At 43.4% G+C, this 22,748-nt stretch overlaps 1 protein-coding gene across 1 annotated transcript in view; it reads left to right on the forward strand.

The window, feature by feature from the left end:
• The window catches only part of LOC114568535 (metastasis suppressor protein 1), a 98,977-nt gene that overhangs the window by 48,082 nt on the left and 28,147 nt on the right, over positions 1–22,748 (forward strand). Inside the window, exons 4-7 of the mRNA XM_028598151.1 lie at positions 14,990–15,074; positions 16,636–16,727; positions 17,046–17,120; positions 18,731–18,742. Coding sequence (XP_028453952.1) covers positions 14,990–15,074; positions 16,636–16,727; positions 17,046–17,120; positions 18,731–18,742 — 264 coding nt within the window. The remainder of the gene's footprint in view (positions 1–14,989; positions 15,075–16,635; positions 16,728–17,045; positions 17,121–18,730; positions 18,743–22,748) is intronic.

The following is a 22,748-nucleotide window of genomic DNA, read 5'->3' on the forward strand; positions in this document are numbered from 1 at the left end:
ACGAGAGGAAAAGGGTGGGGACGGGAAGCCGTTTAGAACTCGGTGTCTCAAACTGAGGGAGTCGGGAGCTTCTGCAGCGCACGTTTTGGACGGCAGCAGCGGTAAAACAGGGCTTGCTAGTCATTTGATGCTAGTCACAAAGCTTCGGTCCGTGCACTCTGTCATACGAGTACGTTACCGGCAACGACTGCTACCGTTAAGACTGCGACTGTTCCTTTACTGACCGACCGTGATACACGTGTGTGCACGTTCATAGCGGAACATGATTAGTCATTAAAGATGGCCACTGTGTAAAAGCTATCTGAAGCCCAAACTGCCTTTACAAAGCTGTCTGTTTGGAATCAGCGTGGCAGCTGTTTAAACATCGGCCTTGTCCCAGAGTCTAGACGTCTAGCTATATGAAAAGATAAACAATGCCACGTTTTTAATAAATGTAAATAAAGCAGCTACTATCAACATGGACAAACTCATGAATGTACTAATTCTCTTTTTTGATGATGACCTGGCCAAAGTAGTAAAGTTTAGTTTTCACAATGATTCATTGTAGGATTATGATATTATTGCAATATGTAGCCTAAATCCACATTGACTCTTTATTTAACATATGGTTGGAAGAAGTAAAAATTGATCCAAAACGTTTTAGATTTTAAAAAATTATGACTTGCATTATTGTGTAATGTAAGAAGGACTTTAACTGTTTTGCCAGTCAAATTAACTTTAATGAGTGCATATTGAAATATTACACTGTTGGTTGGCAAAAAATGCATCTCAAATGCATCAGATTGATGCTTTAAAATATGGAATATTTAAAATTTTCTTCCGGGGGAGCATGCCCCCGGACCCCCCTAGAGGGGTAATATCCTTCTCACCTTTTTCACCCCTGACCCATTTTTATGCCTGAATATTTGTTAAAGGCAAAAATATGTGTCAAATCATTGGGAATGAAGTATCGTGCTGCTGCAGAGACGTCCCAGCCTACAGATCCTATCCTACATAATTTCTTTCATTTTTATATTTTTCAGTGCAAATGAGAATGATGATACAAAAATGAGCATTCCCTTCAATATCGGGAATCATATCGCGATTGCAGTATCAGTCGAAATAATCGCATTGAGCTGACAAAACAGGGGCAGCGCGTTTTTTTTTTTTTTAAACGGAAACGGAGGTGCGTTGGACACACTGTTGTGTGTGTGCAGGCGCTCGGGCCTTTGTATTACCACAAGTAATCATACGTGTCTCCGCTGATTGGGCGCCACCTGTGACGCAGCCGATCAACGAGGGACACACCCGCCAAACGAGAGAAGACGTAACTCAACCCCCACCCCCACCCCCCACCCCCTGCTTAAAGGTTGTAAAGATGCCTAAGGAAACTATTTCTGTGCAAAGTATTTGATGTGAAATAGGAGCTGGGGGGTGCAGCTTGGTCCCCCCAGCTGAGCTCCCTGTGACCTTTCCGACGTGTCACTAATCAGCTGTAACTCGGTATTTGGGGCCTCGGCATTAAAGAGACACAGAGACACTGCTGCTGCTTGTTGACATGAGAGACGGCTGAGGTGGTGAAGTGACCTTGTGAGAGAGAGGGGGAGGGAGAAAGGGAGGGAGAGAGAGAGATACAGAGGGAGAGAGAGGGAGAAGGAGAGAGGTAGAGAGAGAGGGAGAAGGAGAGAGGGAGATAGAGAGGGAGTGGGAGGGAGATAGAGAAGGAGGAGAATGAGAGAGAGAGAGAGAGAGAGAGAAGGAGAGAGAGGGAGAAGGACAGAGGAGAAAGAGGGAGAAGAAGAGAGGGAGATAGAGAAGGAGGAGAATGAGAGAGGGGGAGAGAGGGAGAGAGAGGGAGAAGGAGAGAGGGAGATAGAGAAGGAGGAGAATGAGAGAGAGGGGGAGAGAGGGAGAGAGAGGGAGAAGGAGAGAGGGAGATGGAGAGAGAGAGAGAGAAGGAGATAGAGAGGGAGTGGGAGGGAGAAGGAGAGAGGGAGGGAGATAGAGAGGGAGTGGGAGGGAGAAGGAGAGAGGGAGGGAGATAGAGAGGGAGTGGGAGGGAGAAGGAGAGAGGGAGGGAGATAGAGAGGGAGTGGGAGGGAGAAGGAGAGAGGGAGGGAGATATGGAGAAGGAGAGAGGGAGGGAGAGGGAGATAGAGAGGTAGTGGGAGGGAGAAAGGGAGGAGAGAGAGGGAGATAGAGAGGGAGATGGAGAGAAAGAGGGAGATAGAGAGGGAGTGGGAGGGAGAGAGAGGGAGAAGGAGAGAGGGAGATAGAGAGGAAGTGGGAGGGAGGGAGAGAGGGTGAGGCAGGGAGAAAGAGGGAGGGAGAGAAAGAGGGAGAAGGCGAGAGGGAGATGGAGAGGGAGGAGAATGAGAGAGAGGGAGAAGGAGAGAGGGAGACGGAGAGGGAGGAGAATGAGAGAGAGAGGGAGAAGGAGAGAGGGAGATAGAAAGGGAGGAGAATGAGGGAGAACAAGAGAGGGAGATAGAGGAGGAGAATGAGAGAGGGCGAGAGGGAGAAGGACAGGGCGAGAGAGAGAGAGGGAGAAGGAAAGGGAGAGAGGGAGATAGAGAGGGAGTGGGAGGGAGATGGAGAGAAAGAGGGAGATAGAGAGGGAGTGGGAGAGAGGGTGAGGGAGGGAGAAGGAGAGAGGGAGAAAGAGGGAGATAGAGAGGGAGTGGGTGAGAGAGGGAGGGAGAGGAAGATGGAGAAAGAGAGGGAGAAGGCGAGAGGGAGATAGAGAGGGAGGAGAATGAGAGAGAGAAAGAGGGAGAGGGAGATAGAAAGGGAGGAGAATGAGAGAAAGGGAGAGAGTGTAAGAGGGAGAGAGGGATGCTGTGACTGATGCAACCACCGGGCAACCCTATGCAGCTATTTGACCATTACCTGATTGGTTACTTTTGCCTACAGATCAGCCAATCAGCAATGCAGCACACTGTGACATCAAAACTGAGAGTTTTTGTGGAACTTTGACACATTTTATTTTTCTCTTCTTCTTCTTCTTCTTCCTCCTCTTCGTTGTGGGAATTGTGGCGCTTTTCGATTGGGTCACAGCGATGATGGTGTCACCGGGAGACGGCACAGTGTCAACCTGACAACAAGAATGCATTGTGCCGTCAAGTGGACTTTTAAAACAGAAATAAACATTTTCCACCATCGCTGATTGCTCTGACACTATACTCAAAAACTTTGTTTCATATATTTTTTAAAGTTAGATGACAATGGGACATACTTTTAACAGTGAGACACACACACATGTAACATATCTGTTACCTGGTGTTTATATGATCAGATAACAGAGCATTAAAGGGATAATTCAGATGTTTAGAAGTGTGGTTGTATGAAGGTGACGTCCTCAGTTGTCTTATTTTGTCCACAACTCAAAGATATTCAGTTTACTGTCACAGAGAAGTGAAGGAACTAGTAAATATTCACATTTAAGAAGCTGGAATCAAAGACTTTTTTACTTTTTCTTCAAAAAAAAAAAAAAAGACTCCCTTCCTCTGTCCTCTGTGTCTCCTTCATCCTATTCCACAACTCTCCTCTTCCCTCATGCTCCAGTTCTCCAAAATAGCTCTCCAGTCACCCCCCCCCCCCTCCTCCCCGTAGCAACAGGGCAAGAAATATCATCTCTACAGGAACAGGACAGTGATTTAGTGTGTGTGTGTGTGTGTGTGTGTGTGTGTGTGTGTGTGAGAATGTGTGCGTACGTGCATGCATGTGTCTGTATGTAGGGGTGTGTGTGTGTGTGTGTGTGTGTGTGAGAATGTGTGCGTACGTGCATGCATGTGTCTGTATGTAGGGGTGTGTGTGTGTGTGTGAGTGAATGTGTGTGAGAGAGAGTTAATGTGTGTGTGTGTGTGTGTGTGTGTGTGTGTGTGTGTCTGTCTGTGTATGTGTGTGTAAGAATGCGTGCATGCATGCATGTGTCTGTATATAGGGGTGTATGTGTGTGTGCACGTGCGTGCATTTGTGTGTCTGTATGTTGGTGTTTGTGTGTGAGAGAGTTAATGGTTGTGTGCGTGTGTGTGTGTCTGTGTGGGTGAGAATTAATGTGTGTGTGCATGCATGCTTGTGTCTGTATGTGTGTGTGTGTGTGTGTGAGTGAATGTGTGTGTGTCTGTATGTTGGTGTGTGTGTGTGTGTGTGAGTGAGAGTTAGTGTGTGTGTGTGTGTGTGTGTGTGTGTGTCTTCAGCTGCTCCTGTTCCTCAGCCCAGTTCCACCAGTGTTTAGTATGGAGATGTGAGGGCTGAGTTCACCTCCCACTGGGCCTGATGGAGGGCGACAGGCTTTGAATTTGGGCCTTTTAAGATTCCGTTTCACCGTAAAGCTCAGCACCCTCCACTGGTTACGGTGTCAAGAGTTCCGCAGTGACGCTGTCGTCTCGAGAAAAATTTGGTCAGGATCCTCGGTGCGGCTTTTAAATGAAGGTTACATTCTGCCTGTAACTGCTGCATCTTATCTGCTGCCCTGCTGGAAGCTCGTGTTTCTTCAGTAGTGGGACCTGTAATGTAATCTGTAGTTCAACCGTTAACCTATTATTTTTTTTTTTCTTTTTCCAATGCGGCCGCAGTGTGAACAACCAAGGCGGATTTGATGCGACTTTTACGTCAATCTACATCACGTGTCAAACTCGAGGCCCGCGGGCCAAATCCGGCCCCTCACAGATTATGATCCGGCCCGCATATCAATTTAGCTTCACAATACATTTTGGCCCAACTAAATTCTGACATTTTTCCTACATTTCTGTCACTATTTCTGACATTTTTGTCACTTTTTCTGACATTTTTGTTACTTTTTCCGACATTTTTGTCACTTTTTCTGACATTATTTTCACTTTTTCCGACGTTTTAGGGCGCTTCTTTTCCTATCATGGCTGAGGAACTTTTCCCTGACTTCTTTAGGACTTTATGTGGACCGAACTGTGAGTGAGAAGACTATATGACACGTGCAATAATACAGTCAAAGATACTTTTTTGATTAAATAAACACATATGTCACACGTCTGGCCCTTGATGTGATTGTTATTTTCCAGCGTGGCCCTCTGGGAAATTGAGTTTGACACCCCTGATCTACATCCACACTTGTCACAATTATGCGCCGGTCGTGAGTTAGCCCGAGACACAGACAGTAACATTAAAAAACTTGACTAGGCCTACAAAATGGAGAGAGAGTCAATGGAGGGAGAGGGAGGTGTTAGACCTCATTAGTGTATGGGGGGGGAGATACTGCAGTTCAGTCAAAACTAGAACGATCATACCGTAACCGCTCCGTTTTTTGACGAAATTAGGAAGAACGGGGACACGGGAGAACGTGGCTGCAGTGTCAAAGGAAGGTGAAGAGCCTCTTCTCCTCCTCCTCCTCCTCAGCACCTGCTCATTGATGTTACGGCGATAAGATTTTGAAATAAAAGCGAAAATGCTGACGTCCTCCATAACCTCCATAACAACAGCGTGCTGCGTCTGATGTCGTTGTTATTGTTCTTTTGCGCATGCGGGTCAGTTCGAAAACCGCAAAGAGTTCACACTGGAACCTGACATAGGCCACATAAAAGGTAAAAAAGGTCAAATGGGAACAGCCGAACAAATAATCGGATGTGAGCAAAAAAATCGGAATTAAGCATTAAAGGTCCGAAGGTGTGGGAGTTTCTCCCATCTAACGTTGAGATCATGTATCGCAATCAACTCTCTGGCGCCAATGTTCACTCTTTTTGGTTTATTATTCTGGGCGAAGAAGAAGACTCCTGTTCCTGAATTTTTGGATTTTGAATACGTGTGGTCCTCCATGTTTCCTTCTTCAAACTTGCCGGGGGCCCGGGAAGCGACGATGCCGGTTAGCAGCAGCTGTGAGTCAAAAAATGCGAAAGGCGGAGCAGTATGTATCCTGTATGTCCCTTACCGGCTAATGTATTTCAAGATGGCGCAGTTCCCAGTTCATGCACGCGCAAATGTAAAATCCCAAGCCAATAGGAATACATAGAATTGATGGTGGTGGTCAATATTCATAAAAAAGGACACGTTTGTGAACGGGGCAACACTGATTTTTGATAACGAACAACTACAAACGTTACACACTGGACCCTTTAAGACTTGCGGTGTGAAAGTAGCCTTAGAGTGAAGGGTTAGAGGTTTCACAAATCAATCGTGACACTTTTCCTGATCATCCGTTGTTCCTGCGGGGCGCCATGATCGGGACTTCCTCTGAGCGTTTGGACGGGTCGTGTCTCCCATGCAGACGAGCGGCTGTGGAGCCTGGAGGCCGTCGAGTCTGCAGCTGCAGCCGAGACAGAGGCACTGCTCTGTCCCACTCAATTAGGTCAATAGGGTCTCAGTGCACAAACACACACACACACACACACACACACACACACACACATACCGGCTCAGCGTGAGTCCACAGTCGGGTCAATCGGCCAGGAACTAATCGACTGAGTTAGCCTACAGGAAAAAGTCTGACAACACCAGGATGGGTAAAAAAAAAAAATGTCCCTTTTCTATTTTTACTTGCAAAATATTTCAAGAGTTTATTAGCGTGTCCAGATTCCTAAGTAAATGTATTTTTTTTACAAATATGTTTTTAATTGGAATGAAAACCAAACCTTGCACCTTGGAGCCGTTAGCCAAACGACCGGGCCAATCAGTGTTGGTTTTGAGGCGGGTTAGGTGGTGATAGACAGATGGTTTATCCAATCAGCTAACCAGTATTTTCAGACAGCGTTAGCCCTAATTCTGTTAGCTGCTCGCTAATGCTTTTTTCTCTTGGATCCTTATTTTGGAATATGGTCCGGGAACCTGAAATGGTCTCTTTTATTCCTCAATTCTCGTTACACAAACGGCAAATCTCCTTTACCGACATGTTGCTTGCTTGCTGAGCTAACGAGCTATGCTTTGCCTGCAGCAGCAGGGCCGGGCTTGTGGTTGTATTTTCATACGCTTTGTGGATCTGATTGGTTGATTTGGCCTGTGTATCACCAACACAGGTGATAGACAGATGGTTCATCCAATCAGCTATCCAGTATTTTCGCCCCTTCCCAAAAGTTCTCCAACGGAAAGTTCCCAGATGGATATGCCGAGCAAATGCGAAGCAAACCATCTGGCGGAGTCAGGTTACCACCTACAGTGCGATTTGTAAAAATCCACCGCTCCCATGTTCAGATGCACCAATAAGGGCCAGGGGTAGTGTCTTTCTGCCTGTCAATCACTGCTCATGCAGATCCATTCATACTCCCTTGTGGGGGAGGGGTTTGGGGGCATTTTTGGGCTTTAGCAGAAAAGGGGGAGGGACTGAGAAGTTTTTTGGCTAAGTCCTGGATCTTCCCAGTCCTTCCTACAGCACCTTCAACTTGAACAGACATGTATAAACTTTTCTAGTGTTGCGCTTTATGTTTTGAACTATTTATTTGAATGTTTTATTTTGTATTCTTCACTTTTATTATCCGTTTCTGTCTTCTGGTTGTTCTGTCATTTAACTGTGAAACACATTGTATTTGTTTTATTAAAACGTGATAATAAAGTCATAGCTTGGCTCAAGCAAGTCACAAGTCAAGTCATAAGTCAAAAGTTTCCATTTTTAAACAAGCTAAAGACTTTTATTTGCAATATTCAAAAGACATTGCGTCCAAGCCACATACATCTGAACAGTTTAAAATGTATCCTGTCCAAATCAGTTTTTATATGTATTAGAAGTCGAACAGTGAAAACATATACAGTGGACAAAATATCTAAATTTTTTTCAAAAAAAGTCCAGACACTTTTGCCCTCATGAGATTCACTTATACCAATACTCGAAATAATAATGTGATATGTATTGATATCACACGCACAGCAATGCTGTTTGTCTAAAACAGTTCTCCGGGAGTCCAATCCATAACACTTTGTTTGAAGGTGTCTACATAAGAGTGACATGACACTGTCATGAACACATGACACAGTCATGACACATGAACCCTAACCCCAACCAGAACTTGATCATGACAAAAACCGAATGACACTTACTAAAAGAAGCGTTTTGTCATAAACGTCTATGACTTGTTTATAATGTTCATGACACGTTCATGACAGTGTCATGTCGCTCTTATGTAGATACCTTCAAGTAAAGTGGAACCAAACATTTTCATAAAAGTGGTGTCGACATTAAAAATGCGTCGATTTTGATAAAAGTGCATACGCTGATGTGCTTCTTTTTTACACACAGCATCAACCTGAGGCTCAAAGAACAACTTAGTGTTAGTGAAAGGCTTGTCCAGGCAGCGTCTTGGCACAGGGAGGAATCCTATCATGGTGAATCACATTACCTTTACACTTCACTCAGCAGATTTAGTTAAAATGATCATCTTCCCTTTTGTTCTCGGCTCGGTTTAAAGCTCAGGTATCAGGGCCGGGACCCGACGTGGAGTCTCCACAAACACAGTAGCAGTCCTAACATTGGTAGCGGGTTACAGTCTCTAAACGTGATATAGTCTCTAAACGTGATTTGATTTTATGAAGTGAAAGTAGCTGGAGATGTTCTTATGAATGTATTTTTAGGACGTTTTTAAACTGCAGTCACAGTGGGATGGCTTGGTTGGAAACTTAAAGGTAGATATGTATGTTTTTCCAATCTCCAGTTAGCTTTTAGGACTGACTTATCGTAGGGCCCTATGGAATCTGTGTTAGGCTTTTTGAAATTCTCAATTTCACCGAGTCTGTTGGGCTTTACACTAACGCTGCCGTCTGTGACTGGCTCCAGTCGGGCCCTCGTCGGAAAAAAAAGAAGACACTTTTCACCCGGTTAAACAACTTTTCTGGGGGAAAAGTCCTAAAAGCCTTTCATTTTTTAACTGCAGCTCCTAATTATGAATTCTTGAAAGTAAGAAAAAAAAGTGTTCCACTCTTGAGGGCCGCATATTTCTGTCCGAGCCCGGCCCGAGTCCGACAGGCATTAAGATATTTGTGTCCGAGCCCGACCCGAGCCCGACACAGTTAAAATCAAATTTTTTTCCTCATACTAATGACACATTTTATGTTGTGTGGAAAGCCCGCTTTTATTAAGCAACTGGAGGAAGGCATTCGGAAATGTCAACAGATGAGCGCATCGGCGCACACAGGGCAACAAGGGCACGTTAATAAGCTGATATAAACCCGAACATCATTTCTACATATCTGTCTGAACCCGGCCCGGCCCGTCGGGTCCCGTCGGGCTCGGCTCGGGTATCCATCCTCTCAAATCAACAAACAAGTTGACTTCCAGTGGTCAGCACCTCACAGCGGCCCATGGTGTGCGTTACTTTTCTTTATTATTAATTATGAATTGTAACTATCGGCATTATTGGCTCTGCATAACTGTTCACACTCCTTCTAACAGTAAAACAGGGTTGTGGAAGGTGGAGAAAACTGGGCTCCCAGCTTCTGTGGAGACCTGCCCGGGCAACTCCGGGGCCAAACTGTCTGAATCATGCAGGTCTGGGAAACTAATTTTCCTTTTGAGAGCTGCAGAAACCCGATGAAAGCATAGGCGCCTATTCATCTTTTCCTCCGTGGGTGCTCACGGGTGCACGCCCTTTAAAAAAAAAAGAAAGTAAGTCAAAAAATGTTTGCATTTCAGAACCTCAGACAGTGGCCGACACGAACACACACGCCTATTAACTCGATAGTAAGGCCGTAAAGTAGGACAGCGCCACGTCTCACAGATACAGATAGACAGAATTGGAGATGAGAAGTTTAACTGACTAATTTTAAATGAACGTAGCCTACTGGCAGTCTGGCACACGTGGGTGCTCAGTATTTCCCGTGGGTGCTCAAGCTCCGGAGCTCCCACGGTATCGGCGCCTAATGGATGAAAGTGCACATTTTCCCTGCACTCTGTCTGCTCTCGGGTCTTCTGATGATGTCCTGCAACTGAAGATAAGATAAACCCTAACAAATAAATCTGTAAAATAACAGAAACTGGCAGCTCATTGCCCGTACTTTTCCCCCTTAATTAAAAAAATGGAAATTTTGTGTAGCTACAGTTAAAATACAGAACATTTTCTGTTAGGCCCAGGGACGGACTGGGACAAAAAATTCGGCCCTGTTAATTCCGTCCCTTTGGTGCGTCGGCGAGATGGTAGTTTTGGTCTGCAGCGTATTTCACGTCGCGCTGCTGGCTGATGGGAATTTAGCCGGGGACCGATACAGAGAGATGTGACACCTTGTGTTCTCGAAGGAGCTCAGCGGAGAGGAGCAGACGAGGTGAGAAGAGAGGATACAACACCTCGTCTGAAGGTGAGGAGAGAAGGGGAAGAGAGGAGGGAAAGGATAAGGAGGGTCGACAGAAATGGTGGGGAGGAGGAGAGGGCAGGGGATGATGTGAGAAGAAAGAGAGGTAGGGATGATGGCGAGAGAAGGTGTGAAGGAGGAGTAGAGGAAAAGGGGGGGAGGAGGAGATGTTTGGAGTGAGAAGAGGTTACGCCCAGATGTTCAACTGGAGAACGGGTTGAAGCACGGATGCATTAATGACAAAGCGTCCGCGATCAGGAGCCAGAAGAGTCCGTATATCCGCCCCAAAATGTCCTTCTAAGAAACCTGAAGGAATCCATAAACATTTTGTGTGGATTCTACAATTAAAAAAAGCCTTCATACATGGGCGTAAAAACATGGGAAAAAACGCCAACAATGTCAAAAGGCGGAAAATGTCAGAAAAAGTGATACAAACTTTAGAAAAAAAAAATGTGTCAACTCCCCCGAAAAAGGCGAAAGAAACTCTGAAAGAAGCAACAATAAAATTTTTTTTTTTAAAACTCCAGAAAGGTAACCAAAAATGTCAATTATCTATTATTTTTCACCGTAAAAAACGTCAAAAATATAAAGTAAAACTGTCAAAAAAATCTATCAAAAAACTGTCAAAATAAATGTCAAAACAAACAGTTAAAACCGCCAAATGCGTAATTCAAATACTTCAAAAAATTAAGTAAAACTCTCAAAAAGCGTAAATAAATGTCAAAAGAATTTCAAAAAAATGACAAATTCAAGAACAAAAAAAAAAAAAATCTTTTTTAAACCCGTCAAAAGCGCTTAGCATCAACTTCATTCTTGATTGGCCAACTACACATTAAAATTAATTCAGTCAACAAGCGTATAGGGCAAGAGAACGATAACGTATAACGAGAACGAGAACGATAACGATAACGATAACGAGAACGATAACGTAATTTATGACACGATGATGACCAAACGGGCAAGTATAGGATTATTATATTTACTTGCCCTACGTAACGTATGACTTGCCCCGGGCCATCGGTCTTTTCTTGCTGTGAGGAAGGGTTGCTGTTAGTTTCTGCACCTTTTTTTAAGGCTTCAGGGAGGCTGAGGAGAGGAGAGGAGAGAAAAGGAGAGATTGGGTGAGAGGAAGATGTGTAGGAGAGAGAGAGAGAGAGGAAGAGGAGGACATGTGGAGAGAGGGAAGAGAGGAGAGAAAGAGAGAAAGAGGTGTCAGTGGTGCAATGCAGTGCTCACTACCCCACCCCAGACACACACACGCACACACTTGTATACTATACTTATAAGGACCCATGTTTTATAGCTATGTAAGGACCCTTTATTGACGTAATACGCTCCCTTGCCTGCAAAGTGAAAAAAGAGTGGCTGAGTATACATGTTTTAATATAATATATTGATAGAATAAGACATACTGACTGATTAATCGATTAGTTGTCAACCTATGAATTAATCACCATCTATTTTGATAATCTATTTATCGGTTTGAGCCGGGTTTTTTTATATGAAAAAAGAAGTAAACATTCTCTGATTCCAGCTTGTTGAACACAGCACGCTTCCAGCAAATCGCTAGATTAATCGACAATGAAAATAAAATAATCCTTAAGCCGCCTACACGTGATAAGTGATTTGCTCCATCAGCAAATTAACAAAGCGCAGCGCCGGTATTCGTCATCGAGGGTGGCAAGGAAGCTATTTCCCGTTGCTGGGTCAGGACAGCTGTTATCTCATTGGTTGTGCTTTGGCCATAGTTGGCCGGCACCGCCCTCCCCACAGGAAATCAACGGAACGGCCCGCGCAAAGCGGTTTTACCGCCTATCGTGTGTGAGCGGCGTTAGTTGCGGCCGTACGGACAGATGTTAATTAGAGAATGTACAAAATCAAAGATGTAATAACTTAATAATAGAAAGGTATTTTTCCTTGAAACTTAAGTGTAAAGTTTAGATGTGGTTATCGGCGGTCTGCACGTGTTTGCTAACACAAGCGTTAGCGGGATGCCTGCGTGGTGGCTGACAGGCTGAAGTCTGGCGATGTTCCCCCCCAGAAGGGAGTGTTCTGTCGGGGAGAGAGAGGACGACCATCTGGCCCCTCCGGCTGCCCGTGGAGCTTCTTCTGCTGCACTGACTCTCCACCCGCTTGAGTGTCCTTAAGCAAGACACACACACACACACACACACACACACACACACTCAGAAGTCCCCATCAGCTCAAGGGCTGCTGTTCTGGAGACGAACTCTGACCTCTGCGTCTTTATTTCAACAGAAAGTTTTCCTAGACCTCCTTTGGTTACTCTCTCCCTCTCTGTTGTTGCCATAAGGATGACCTGTTTTTGTAGGCCGACCCGAAAGTTACTATCGTCCTGGTTACCTCCACGGAAATCCAGTGGGATTTTTTTTTCGGGAGTTCCGTGGCATAAACAAGTTCATGGTACTTACACGTTTTTGTTCAGCAAGATAATCTTCTCAAATGAACACCGCTTTTAAAGGTCCCATGGCATGAACATTTCCCTTTGTGAGGTTTTTTAACATTAATTTGCGTTCCCCCAGCCTGCCTATGGTCCCCCAGTGGCTAGAAATGGTGATAGGTGTAAACCGAGCCCTGGGTATCCTGCTCTGCCTTTGAGAAAATGAAAGCTCAGATGGGCCGATCTGGAATCTTCTCCTTATGATGTCATAAGGGGAAAGGGTACCTCCCCTTTCTCTGCTTTGCCCGCCCAGAGAGAGAGAGAGAGAGAAAGAGAGAGAGACATCATGGCTTTCAAACGAGCAAAGTAGCAGTTGGTCTCTAACGTTAGGCTATCTACGAACAACACCGCGGTCGCATGGCCTTTACTGTACGTCACAACCATTAACCTGACGTGACGTTTAATGTCCCCGACAATATCTGTAGTCTCGTTTAGCCACTAGTTAGAAATTGCCCTTCTTAAAGACCCGTAACGTTTTATGTCGTAGAACAAAACGTGAAAATATACTAAGCTTGTGTTAACCGTAGACCTCATTTCAGGCATATAACCCCTCCCCCCAAAAAACGCATTCAAAACACCAATCGACTTTGAGAAGAGGGAACCGGATATGTAAAAACGCTGCAAACTGGATATTAAGTTTCAGATGGTGGATCAGATTTTTGACAGTTTGAGTTACACTTCAGGCAATCAAAAACACATGTCTGATCTAATTTGTCATCAAAAGAATCTCCTTAAAAACTAATAAAAGTGTCTCTTTGACTGTTGGGCGGCTGTGGCTCAGGAGGTAGAGCGCGCCTCTACCAGTTGGAAGGTCGTGGGTTTGATCCCTGGCCCCTGGACTCTACACGTGTCTCTCCAACAGCATCTCTTCTTCCAACTTCTGCCTTCTAACAGGTGATTTAGAGTCCCTTCATTTAGATACAACAGGCCCAAGAACTCTTTTATACATCAGTCTGTCCTGTTGCTAAACCAAAATCAGTGTGCTGCCAATTAAGATCTGGATCCGAAGATGATATGACAAATGTTTCTCTGTCACGGCTGTTGATACATCTCCATCTTTGCACTATATGTGTAATTGTTGTCTAGCTCTGGGTGTAATTTTCTTTCTATGTCTTCTTTTGAGCGGAGCTGCTCGGGAACGCAAAACTCATTTCGATGTGAACTGACAATAAAGTCGTATCCTATCGTACGTGATTCCTGCTGTTCTGAGTTGGTACCTAAACGGTTGAATGCGCTCATTGGATGTCGCTTTGGATAAAATGTAACGTAATGTCGAAGTGTCTTTAAGCCCCCAAATTCTGAACCATGGGTGTGCGTGAATGTTTATCTGATGAGCAGCTGGCACCTTGGTATGGCTTCCTCGGCCACAGTGTGTGTGTGTGTGAACGCGGTGAATAGTGCCTGTAGTGTGTGAGAAGTGGTTTCAGTAGTCACTGAAAAGCGCTATATATAAATGCAATCCACTGACTGCATTTTGTGTTTTAATCCAGCTGATTTGCGGATCATTTAAACTTGACAAGTAGCTGACAGAGAGTAAGAGACACATGGAACCGTTTGCTGCCGCAGCCTTGACATTAATGTCATTCTGGTGGAAGTGAATGAATGCATATTAATCTTCAGATCGAGTTGACCCGGGGGCTTATTCATAAATAGAGGGTGTGTAAATGGCAGTGCAGTCACGTAACGAAGTGCATCTCTAGGGGCGTCTACCCATTACAGCTGGGCGATATGGAGAATATCAAATATCACGATATTTTTGACCAAATACATCGATGTTGATGTTGTGGCGATGATGCAGGGTTGACTATTGGTGCTTTCACAAAATATGAACACAATGAGATAATATGGATACAATGACTACGTGGGTAAAGCCAAACAGTAAATCAGCCAGTAAGTATGTTAAATTCAGAAAATTAGAACACTTTACTGCAATGCAGCCTTTAAAACTAGCAAAAGACGACACTTGTGTCCTATCACGATATCCAAAATTGAAGACGATATGTAGCCTCATGATCAATCAATGATATAATATCAATATATTGCCGATATTGCCCTACTACCCATTGGGACTGAGGTGTTCTAGTTACGTCTAGGCCTCATCTGTCGTTTTTTCACCCCAGTGAGTGAGTTTGCTTTATGGATTTCAGAGGGAAGAATGCAAACTAAAATGTATTTTGAGTCTGTATTTTTAATTTTTATCCACTTCGGTTTAAAATGTGTTTTTAATCCGACTCTTCAAAGAGCTTCCAGTAAATCTGCGGCCACATTTTGACAAATGGGCCTGACAGCTTGTCTCTCTCCTGTTTGCAGGAGGGACCAGGGACATCGGTTCAGCCCTCACCAGGATGTGCATGAGGCACCGCAGCATCGAGGCCAAACTCCGCCAGTTCTCCATGTGAGTTAATCTGTGTGTGTGTGTGTGTGTGTGTGTGTGTGGGGGGGGGGGGTGTGTGTGTGTGCGTGTGTGTGTGTGTGTTGAACAGGTGTAGCATCTCCTCCCAGCTCTCCATGGCAACCTGCTCCTCTTCTTCCTCCTGCTTCAGCTTCCCATCCACCATCCCGCGCTCTCCTTGTTCGGTCTTTGATTCCATTTAACCACATTATTAGAGTCCGATTCGGAAAACGTTATGAATCCCCAAGGGGCAACAACACATGTACGTAGGTACGTGGAGATACAGACCCCACGCAGGACCCTACGCCGTAGCCTGACTTGCACCTCTCGTGAAAATGTTTTACCACACGTCGTATCGAAAGCTCTGCATGGAGCCTCCGCACGACCATAAATCACGCTTTACCCCTAACCTACATGTCGGACCCCAACCCTTAAGGCCGAGACACATCAGGCCGATTATCGGCCGTGGGACAGTCTGGCGAGGTCAGTGACTCAAATCGGTTCGGTGTGTCCCGTGTCGTCGCCCGTCTGGGGGGCTGTAGGCGTTCATTTTGGCCGACCTGACATGTTCGGTCGGCGGCAGGGCCGTCGGGACTCACCCGGAAATGGCGAGCGGAATGAGGTGACTACAGTCTCTCAAAATCTGATGAAAATCTTTTAAACTAACCTTTGTTGAGCTGATATGAAGACAGATTCAGCAACTGCATGGCCTATTTCTCGCTTAAAATGTTTTCAGAAACACGTTTCAGTGAACTATTTTAGTACAATATGAGATCGTATTCTGAACGGCCGCCATGACAGTCCAGGTCTAAATATCCGGAGAAAACAAACCCATGTGACCTGTTCGTCCAATCAGCTGCCGGTTTTCATTTCTTGGGCAACATTACAGATTAGCGCCGCCTGCTGTTATGGAGGCGTATTACGTAGAGATGTTCCGATACCAATACCAGTATCGGTATCGGCTCCGATACTGCCTAAAACGCTGGTATCGGTATCGGGAAGTACTGGAGTTTATGCACCGATCCGATACCACGTAATAAAGCCCTAAAGAAAATCTACGTTAAAGTAGTTTATGTTCTTTTTCCGTTATAACTGACTGTCAAACTGAAGAATAAAAGAAAGTTCTGTGGCATTCATTGTTTGTGTTTGTTCATGTTTCACAAAGAGTTTAACCTGAGCCAGACCGACAACAAAGATAGAAATCATATCACATCCATACAGGGATAGTAGTACACTGGTATCGGATTGGTACTCGGTATTGGCCGATACGCAAGTTCAGGTATTGGAATCGGTATCGGGAAGCAAAAAAGTGGTATCAGGCCATCTCTAGTATTACGTCTCATCTCCTCTCGTCTTTTTGGTCTGTTCTGTGGCAGTTTTTTGGACCTCTGGGACGCGACTGATCATATCGACGAGGTTTTCTGTCGGCCGTCGGCTATATGTGTCTACGCCATTACACTCACCCTAAACCGAGTGTTAACTCGAACATTTATGTTGTGGGGACTTTGTTTTTGCTCTGACTGTGTGTGTGTGCGTGTGTGTGTGTGTGTGTGTGTGTTGGCAGGGTGTTTCTGGACTGTCTGATCAACCCTCTCCAGGAGCAGATGGAGGAGTGGAAGAGAGTGGCCAACACTCTGGACAAAGACCACGCCAAAGGTAACACAAACGCAGAAACGCACACAAAGTAAAGAGAGATGCAGTTAATGTCTGTCATAATGTTTGTCTGTGTGGTGTTCATGGACCTCTCTGTTTGCATATGTATGTGTGCATATGTCACATTTATCTTTGTAAATCTAACCTAAAATATGTCCATACTGTTTCACACTGCGTGTTCATCTGTCTGTGTGTGTGTGTGTGTGTGTGTGTGTGTGTGTGTGTGTGTGTGTGTGTGTGTGTGTGTGTGTGTGTGTGTGTGTGTGTGTGTGTGTGTGTGTGTGTGTGTGTGTGTGTGTGTGTGTGTGTGTGTCTCTGCAGAGTACAAGAAGGCCCGTCAGGAGATCAAGAAGAGATCCTCAGACACTTTAAAGCTGCAGAAGAAAGCAAAGAAAGGTTTGCAACTCTCTTCCCGGTTTAGTCACTTGTGAGCAGACCCAAATGATTTTTTTTCTCTTTTACAGTTTTTAACGTTCATCCAGGATGAAAAGCTGTGTAATTTGGAGGACTGTTTTTCTGCTTTGGGGTGGAGAAGTGTTAACATTTTATTTTTGTATTTGTGGAAAATCGGTGGAAAATTCTGCTTCCGCAGATTCTGCGTAGCCCAGTTTATGAGATGCCTAAACATCACGTTCACAGTTGTAATAACGAGTTGGAAAGCTTAATTTACTTTTTACCTTAATTGACTAAGGTATTTCCAGCTGTTTTATACTTCTAATTCACTACAATCATCTGACAGCTTTATACTTTGCAGATTCAGAATATTAATACAAACTATACATTGACTAATATCAGATTTGATTAGATGAGACCTACCTTTTTAGACAGGCTTTTGGCTGACCTGTCTGCACGTTTCATTAAGTCATTTTAATTCTGTATTATGTTTTTAATATACATTATGTTCTGTTGTATGCCTTTTTTTTGGTTATTGTAAAGCACTTTTTTTATTTTATCTGTGAAAAGCGCTTCATAAATACATTTTACTTACTAACTTTTACATACTTAAAATGAGCTCCACCTTTATCAGATGCAACATGAAAGTGATGAACACATTTATGCATTAAGATTATAATGCAATAATATATATATATATATTATATTATATTATATTATTCTGAATAATGAGTACTATTTTTTTATGCTGATTCATTTGTACTTTGACTTAAAGGACAATTCCGGCGCAAAATGAACCTAGGGGTTAATAACAGATGTGATCACTCGATCGTTCTCTGGGGCATGTTTTCATGCTAATCGAATGTGTTTATAGTTTGAAACAAGCTAGCGCAGACCGCTGATTAGCTTACAACGCTAGTATTCGGGGCGCAGGGAAAGGAAAAACAAATTGCTTTTTTATACCACTAAAAAGGCTCAAAATATCACCACACTTCAACGGTAGCATAATGAGGGTCCCTACATGTAAACCGAAGCATTGAGAACTTTGTAAGTGTACAGACAGTTTATTAAGAAGATAGTTTAGAAAGACTGTAGCTCCCAAGATGGTGGCCGCCTGTATACGAGAACGCGACTGTCTTTATATTCTAACTTTTTAATAAACTGTACACTTACAAAATGCTTCGTTTAACATTTGGGGACCCTCATTATGCTACCGTTGTAGTGGTGATATTTTGAGCCTTTTTAGTGGTATTAATATTTAATAATTTCCCTGTGCCTGGAATACTAGCCTTGTAAGCTAATCAGTGGTCTGCGCTAGCTTGTTTCAAGCTACAAACACATTTGATTAGCATGAAAACATGTCCCAGAGAACGATCGAGTGGGTACATATCTGTTATTAACCCCTAGGTTCCTTTTGCACCGGAATTTTCCTTTAAATATGGCTTTGAATGCAGGCGTTTAACTTTTTGGTGGCATTACTACTTTTACTTAAAACACCTGAGTATTTTTTCCAGAGAAAGAGATTTAAAAGTTAATGTTTATTTTTCATTTTCTGTTCCAATCGGCCTACTTCCCTTCCCTTCCCGTGCCCCATCATGCTCTGCTCTGTCCAGCTGATGTTTTTGGTAAGTCGCTTTCTTAATTCGTGCACCATTATTCTGGAGACACGGAGAGGTACTTTATTATCTGCTGTCACATCTTTCTTGCTTTTTTTTTCAAAATCATATCCATCCCACTTTGTTCTGCTGGGAAATGTCCCCGCGTGATTCAGATATTTGTGTGACCCCCATAACCAGAGCCTGAACACAACAAAGAGCAGAGTCACGCTAAACAAGAGTCTTCAAGGAAAACGATTTCTCCAGCTTGTTTGGTAAAACATGATGTGTCATTTGATGTGACCACAATAAAAAACAGCGGGGTCACTGACACACTACACAACTATCTGGAGTAACATTACGAATCACAGATAACATCACAGATATATCAGTATTGTTTTATATGTTGGCTGACAAATAACAAAGAATGTCAGTATTGCTAATCACTGTCAATGTAAGCAGCCGGGCAATGCATTCTGGTAACGTTGTTGCGGCTTTCGAGAAGCAGAGCATCGAGTTTCCCGCTCCTCATTTGCATAAAGTGGAGGTCCAGGCTACTCGCTGCCTCTCGAGCTCCCGGAAATCTTTTCAACTGACCATTGTCGATTTCAAATGAAGACAGATTCAGCAACTGCATAGCTTATTTCTCGCATGAAATGTTTTCAGAAACACATTTCGGTGAACTATGTTTGAAAAAAAATGGAAAGTTTTCAAACGAGCCGCCATGTTGGTCTGTTTTGAAATCCGGGTGCGGACAGCCCCACATGAAGCATTCGTCCAATCAAGTGAAGCTGTCGCAGTTGTAGAAGGGTGTAGCCTGTTTTCTTTGCTTTTCATTGGTCAGTGAAGAGAAACTGATAACTGCTAGTGGCGAGCCCACCAAGCGTCCAATGCTGGGAAGCGGGGCGATCCCTGCGGTCAAACAACGCCACTGTGGACACGTACCATTAGCCGTGTTGCTCCAATAAAAATGATCAAATTTTCTGTTGATCCAGTAACTGACTAATTGATATTAATTAGCCAATCATTTAAGCTTTAGGATAACAGCATAACGTCTCATAGGTTAAGAAATATGTTGTAGAATAGCTTAGCCCAGAGATCTTCAACAGGGGGTGCATGACCCCTAGGGGATCCTCAGAGTTACTGCAGGGGTGCCGCCAGATTACTGTTTGTATATATATATATATATATATATATATATATATATATATATATATATATATATATATATATATATATATATTTTTTTTTTTTTTTTTTTTTTTTTTTTTTATTGAAATATGTCTGAAAATATATATTAACATGAATCCAACATATTTTTAGCAAAGATGAATCTGCCTATTAGTACAAAAAAAAACATTTACACAACATTGATGATACGCTTACTAAGTAAGGTATGCCATTATGGTAGCCAGCCACACGTACATACAGTATGTACAAGTAAGTTTAAGGATTTAATGTGCCTTCCACATGTATGTTTGACATTAAAACACGTCTAGATAATAAACTTTATATATATCCATCCATCCGTTTGGCTCATGTAAATATGGAACTACATTTGTTTCCAATATATGTGGTGGGGGGGTCCCTGCTCTGCGTCTCGTTCAGCTAAGGGGTCCTTGCACAAAAAAATGTTGAAGACCCCTGACTTAGCCTACCATGCTGTCTACAGTTATGTTGGAAGGAAAGCATAGCATTACATACAGTAGGACAGTAAGGATGGGGGAAAAAAACGATTATCGAATGTATTGTGATTCTTTTCCTTAGAACCGACATTTTTTATTTATTTATTTTTCTTACCAATGATTCACCTAAATATTTTCTGCTTTTACTTTGCTTCTGATGTGCATATTGTTTAAAAACAATTAGTTTTTATAAATGTCTCATGATATATTGTCTCTTGAAGTGTATTATTCAACTTCTGTTTTTGTTAAAGAAGGAAAACAAAATTGGATTACTCAGTACTATCGAATCGCAATACTTCTAGAATTGCAATAAATGAAAAGTATGCAATAAATGCAATACAAATCCAATCGGCACCCATGTGTCGTGAACGAATCGAAATTGGACAAAAGCATATTGTCCCAGTCCTATAGGATAGTATAACATGTTCTAACACAGAATAATGTGTAAACCAGCCTGACGTGTCACATTTATGCATCACATTAAGAGTGACTAACAGCTGGGGAACGGGTATATGTGAGAGTCATTGCTTAACTCTACCCACGGAGCTCCAAAGAACCACAAGTAAAAAACCAAAACATGTCCTCTGATTTTAGAACAAGTAGTTCCAGTCTGATTCATCGAGCTAAAACGAGCCTTATTATGAGTGGAAACAAGAGCTTGTTGTTCCCGCCGACAAAGGACTCAATGGCGTCCAGCTTGGAATCAAGCCTTTAAGACAAAATAAACAGGACCCGGGATTGACCCCAGAGGAACCTCAGATGTGGTTGAGCTGCTTTGGCCGTCGTCGGGCGTTTCCAGCCTGTTTTTATTACTGCACAAGAGGAAACTGCCTCTGCAGTGGAATGAATGTTACGGGGGAAGAAGAGATTCAAAGAGGGAAAATAGGATGAAGAGCTTGTGTTGGAATGAAACAAATGTAATGAGAGAGGGAGGGAGTTCAAAAGAAGGAAAAATGAAGGGAATGAATGTAATGGGAAAGTGATGGAGGGTAGAGCTCCCTTTCAGTCTCAAAGTGATGGCTTTCTGAAGTGATTTCTTAAAAATGAAGTAAACAAGAAACTTGTTTTTGTAATTGTAGTCATGGATTAGAGAAATCTGATGTCCCGAGCTAAACATCTCCCAGTGAACATTGATTTCTTTTGGCCTTGTGCTGTAACTGGGTACATGTAACTGGGTTTGTAATCCGCTTTTTTACAAGCACACACCTGCATGACAAAGACTTAAGACGGGAAAGTGAAGCTTCTCAAAGTATCATTTGTAGCGGACAGAAAGAGGAGGAAGAAGAAGACAAATGAACGAGATAGTGAGAGAGTTGGACACAGACAAAGAAGGAAGAGGGATGTGGAGAGACGGAGGAAAAGAGTCTCTGGATCGTGTCGCCTGAAATTCTGTGGTATACTAGGAATTACATTCCCCGTCCGTTGAAGAATCTCTCGGCCGTCTCTGTCCTCTCTGTGTCCCTGAAGCGTGTACCCTGGAAAAGTTTGTCTCTCTCCCATCTATCAGGCTGACCACAGAGCCCGGCCTCGAATCTCACTGGAGGAATGAAGAACTTTAATTACATGTTTACGTCGGGTCTGAAGAACAGACGATGGGATTACCAAAAGGATCGTATTGAAGAGGAAAACTTTTTGTGGTATTTTTTGACAATTTCTACAAAAACATAAAAAAAAAAAAAACACAAATACAGACTTTTCTTCCCCCCTTCTGAGTCCATTGAGGTCCGATGGAGAAAAGATTAGTTAAACCATTAGATCAGGGTTAAAAACACAACAGAATCCTCTTACTAAACAGCTCTCCAACATCAACCGAGTATTTTGTAATCAGATCAGTTAATGACCCGACTAATAATGTGTGGTGGATGCCAGCGGTTGTTTGTTTCCAGGCGGGACACCCTGACGGATCGCTGGTGTTGGAGAGAAAACGCCTTTTCATTCTAGGTTTTTAAGGATTTTGGGAGGCTCAAGCTATTGTTTTGAAGCAATCAGTCTCAGAACAGGCTGTTCCCTCTGGAACTGAAGTGAATGTACGATTTCACAGCTAATAGTCTGAAGCCTGAAGCTCTTTCATTCTCTTTTGGTGCTTAACTATTTAAAAATGGCGGGTTTGTTCAGGACACCCCCATGTCTGTCGCTAGCAATGATGACGCAGTGATTAGTGACTATTCTCTCCGACCAGTCAGTAGTCTGCAGGTTTTCACGTCACCTTTTGGTATCGCCTCAGCTCGCTTGGAACCTCGACGGAGGTGATACTAAAAAAAAGTACCTGGTACCAGGGAGTTTTTTGATAATGGAGCAGGTACCATGCAATGGAAAAACGCCATTTGTGTCTGGACTTTTAATACCTGGAT

The sequence above is a fragment of the Perca flavescens genome, chromosome 14 (assembly GCF_004354835.1).
Source record: "Perca flavescens isolate YP-PL-M2 chromosome 14, PFLA_1.0, whole genome shotgun sequence".
NCBI lineage: Eukaryota > Metazoa > Chordata > Actinopteri > Perciformes > Percidae > Perca > Perca flavescens.